This window comes from Cariama cristata, unplaced genomic scaffold, assembly GCF_000690535.1.
Source record: "Cariama cristata isolate BGI_N322 unplaced genomic scaffold, ASM69053v1 scaffold30939, whole genome shotgun sequence".
Lineage (NCBI taxonomy): Eukaryota > Metazoa > Chordata > Aves > Cariamiformes > Cariamidae > Cariama > Cariama cristata.
Window position 1 is genome coordinate 515 of NW_009637923.1, and position 2,482 is coordinate 2,996.

General features: G+C 57.7%; 1 protein-coding gene across 1 annotated transcript in view; it reads right to left on the reverse strand.

The window, feature by feature from the left end:
- PRPF19 (pre-mRNA processing factor 19) overlaps nucleotides 1-2,391 on the reverse strand; it is a gene marked incomplete at both ends in the record, with an annotated part of 2,898 nt that extends 507 nt beyond the window's left edge. The window contains 9 exons of the mRNA XM_009708535.1: nucleotides 342-427; nucleotides 604-673; nucleotides 754-909; nucleotides 1,100-1,209; nucleotides 1,450-1,525; nucleotides 1,811-1,885; nucleotides 1,986-2,027; nucleotides 2,137-2,199; nucleotides 2,318-2,391. Of these exons, the coding sequence (XP_009706837.1) occupies nucleotides 342-427; nucleotides 604-673; nucleotides 754-909; nucleotides 1,100-1,209; nucleotides 1,450-1,525; nucleotides 1,811-1,885; nucleotides 1,986-2,027; nucleotides 2,137-2,199; nucleotides 2,318-2,391 (752 nt within the window). The remainder of the gene's footprint in view (nucleotides 1-341; nucleotides 428-603; nucleotides 674-753; nucleotides 910-1,099; nucleotides 1,210-1,449; nucleotides 1,526-1,810; nucleotides 1,886-1,985; nucleotides 2,028-2,136; nucleotides 2,200-2,317) is intronic.
- Between the last annotated feature and the right edge of the window lie 91 nt (nucleotides 2,392-2,482).

Genomic DNA, 2,482 nt, shown 5'->3' on the forward strand with positions numbered 1-2,482 from the left:
CACCCTCACGGCTGGGAGATCAGAGAGCAGATCCCTGCAACCGCAGCTCAGCTCTGTATCGTCAGTCTGCTTCAGAGTGAAAAAGCGGGTGGAATGGAGACAGCAAACACTTTCTTGTCACAAGACAACCCCTGATGTCCGGCTATGGCACCAGAAGTGGCCACTCTTGAGCTGCAGCTTTGTATTTTTGGAAAAAAACCTCAGAAGAGGTTCCCCAAAACCCCATTCCAGCAGACAGGGACACCGCACTTTGGACTCCACGCTCTGCTGGGCACCAAACCGAGTGCATCCCCAACACACCACCTCCCTGTCCCCCACCGCACGCTCAGGGCCAGCCCTACCTTCAGATCCCAGATCTTGATCTGAGAGTCCATCGTCCCTGTTCCAAAAATGAGCCCATCCGGGTGGAACTGGGCACAGGTGAGAGCTGCAGAGACACAGGGGAAGATGTGGAGGGTTGGGGAGACTTTCCGACTTGGTCAGCAGGCCCTCCCTCAGAGTTCTTCTAACTCCAGGAGCCCAGGGGCCCGTGGGCAGAAAAATCCCTTCTCTCCAGGCTCACAACAGCCCCCCGGGGTGGGGATACTCAGCCGTAAGCCTTACCACAGCCAGAGCTCTCATCTGTCACCTTGGTGAGGACACGGCCTGTCTGGATATCTGAAAAAGCCCAGTACTGGAAAAGAGGAACAGGGCGTTGAGTACAGAGAGATGAGAAGCAGACGGAGGGGTGTGTGGCCCGGGGCTGGGTCTCACCTGGTCATCAGAGGAGCTGAGGAGGTAGTCGCCCGTTGCGTGGAGGCTCAGCCCTGTTACAGAGCCCTCGTGGGCACGGACGACCTGCACGCACGAAGCGTTGGGCACAGACCAGATCCGGATAGTAGCATCGGGAGAAGCTGAGAACACCAAGTCCTGGACAGGGACAAGGCAGGAAAGTTAACATCAAAAGACCTTCACCATTTTAGAGAGCTCCCTACAGGCAAGAACTGTCACCAGTCTGCAGGAGGCGAACACCCCACAGAGCACCAGAAAAGGGCCCAAAAAGCCCAATCTGGGGCAGCCTGGCTGTGAGGGAAGAGGCCGAACACGGGCCTGAGCGCACCTGAGACGGGTGGAAGACAACACTGGTAACCTTCTTGGAGTGCCCCTTGAGGGTCGCCAGGATCTGCTCCGAGCTCTTGTCAAAAACAATGACGTTTTTATCAGCCCCGCCTGGAAAACAAAGCAGGAAGCAGTGAGAGATGGGAGTCTGTGGCCAACCAAGTCCAAGTTCACCCACCTTTCCTGGGGACCGCCGTCCCGAGGAGCTTTGCCATGCAGTTAGAGAACCCCTCATGCCCTTTGCCCCACCTCTATCCCCCAAAAGCACAGAGAAAGGGACCTGCTCCCAGGCAGCCACAGGCTCTTAGCTGACACCACGCAGTCCCCAGCAAGCGGAGGAGGCTCTCTTACCGGTGAGGATCTTGTTGGTGTCGGAAGGACAGAGGTCCAAGGCAAGGATCCCTGGGATGCTGGCGCTGTGCAGCCCCTGTGCGAGGCAGGAGGATGCCAGATTAACGTCACAAGCAAAAAAATGTCCCCAAAGGGAACTGAGAGGCCCCTGAGGGACCCCAGGGTGTTTCATTCTGACAGCAGGAGTCTATGCCACATCTACTCCAGCACAGCTGGCTGTGGCACAGAGAGCCACGACCCTCTCCTTGCTCTGCCCAACAACAGATCTATCACTTATTGATATTGCAAAGAGGCACAGGAGAGGCCCAGATGCTCCGCTACATGGGGGTTTTTAAGCCCGCACCTGCATCACGGCACTCACCACATGCGAGGCGACCTGCCGGTACTTGCTGAGTTCCTCCGGCTTCACCAGCTCCTCTGGAACTGTCTTGCCTCTCTGTAAAAGGAAAACGGCGCAGGGTTAACCATCAGCCTCTCTTGGGGCACAGCACGTCCTGGCTGCTGCAGCGTCTTCAGAGCAAAACGGGGCCGCTCACCTTCTTACGCTCCGTGGTCAGCACCGTAGCCTTGTCTTGAAGCTGCAAAACAAGAGAAGGGCGGTCACAGACCGACTGGGGCTCCCACGAGGGGAGGCTGGAGAACAGCCACCGCCGAAGGCTGTAGCAGCGCAAGTGGCAGAGCCCTTACCTTCTGGATGATCTCGGGGGTCATGCCCGCAAGCTCTCCCAGATCCATGGACTCCCCAGCTCCCTGCATGGGACAGGGAAAGGAGCTGGTTACACCCAGAGGGGGAACATAGGGGAAACGAGTGGAGACTGGCAGTCGGGTACCAACGGGAAGAGTGCCGAAGCTGGCCGTGAGGACTCACCGCCACGTTTGGCTGGGAGGACGGCACCGTCTGGGGCACGATGAGGCCGGCCTGCGGCTTCAGAGTTGCCAAAGCTGTGGAGACAAAGAAAAGCCGTCAGTTTAACAGGCACTTGAAGGGGAAAGGAGATGGTGTCCAGCACAGTGACTGCTACCAAGACTACCT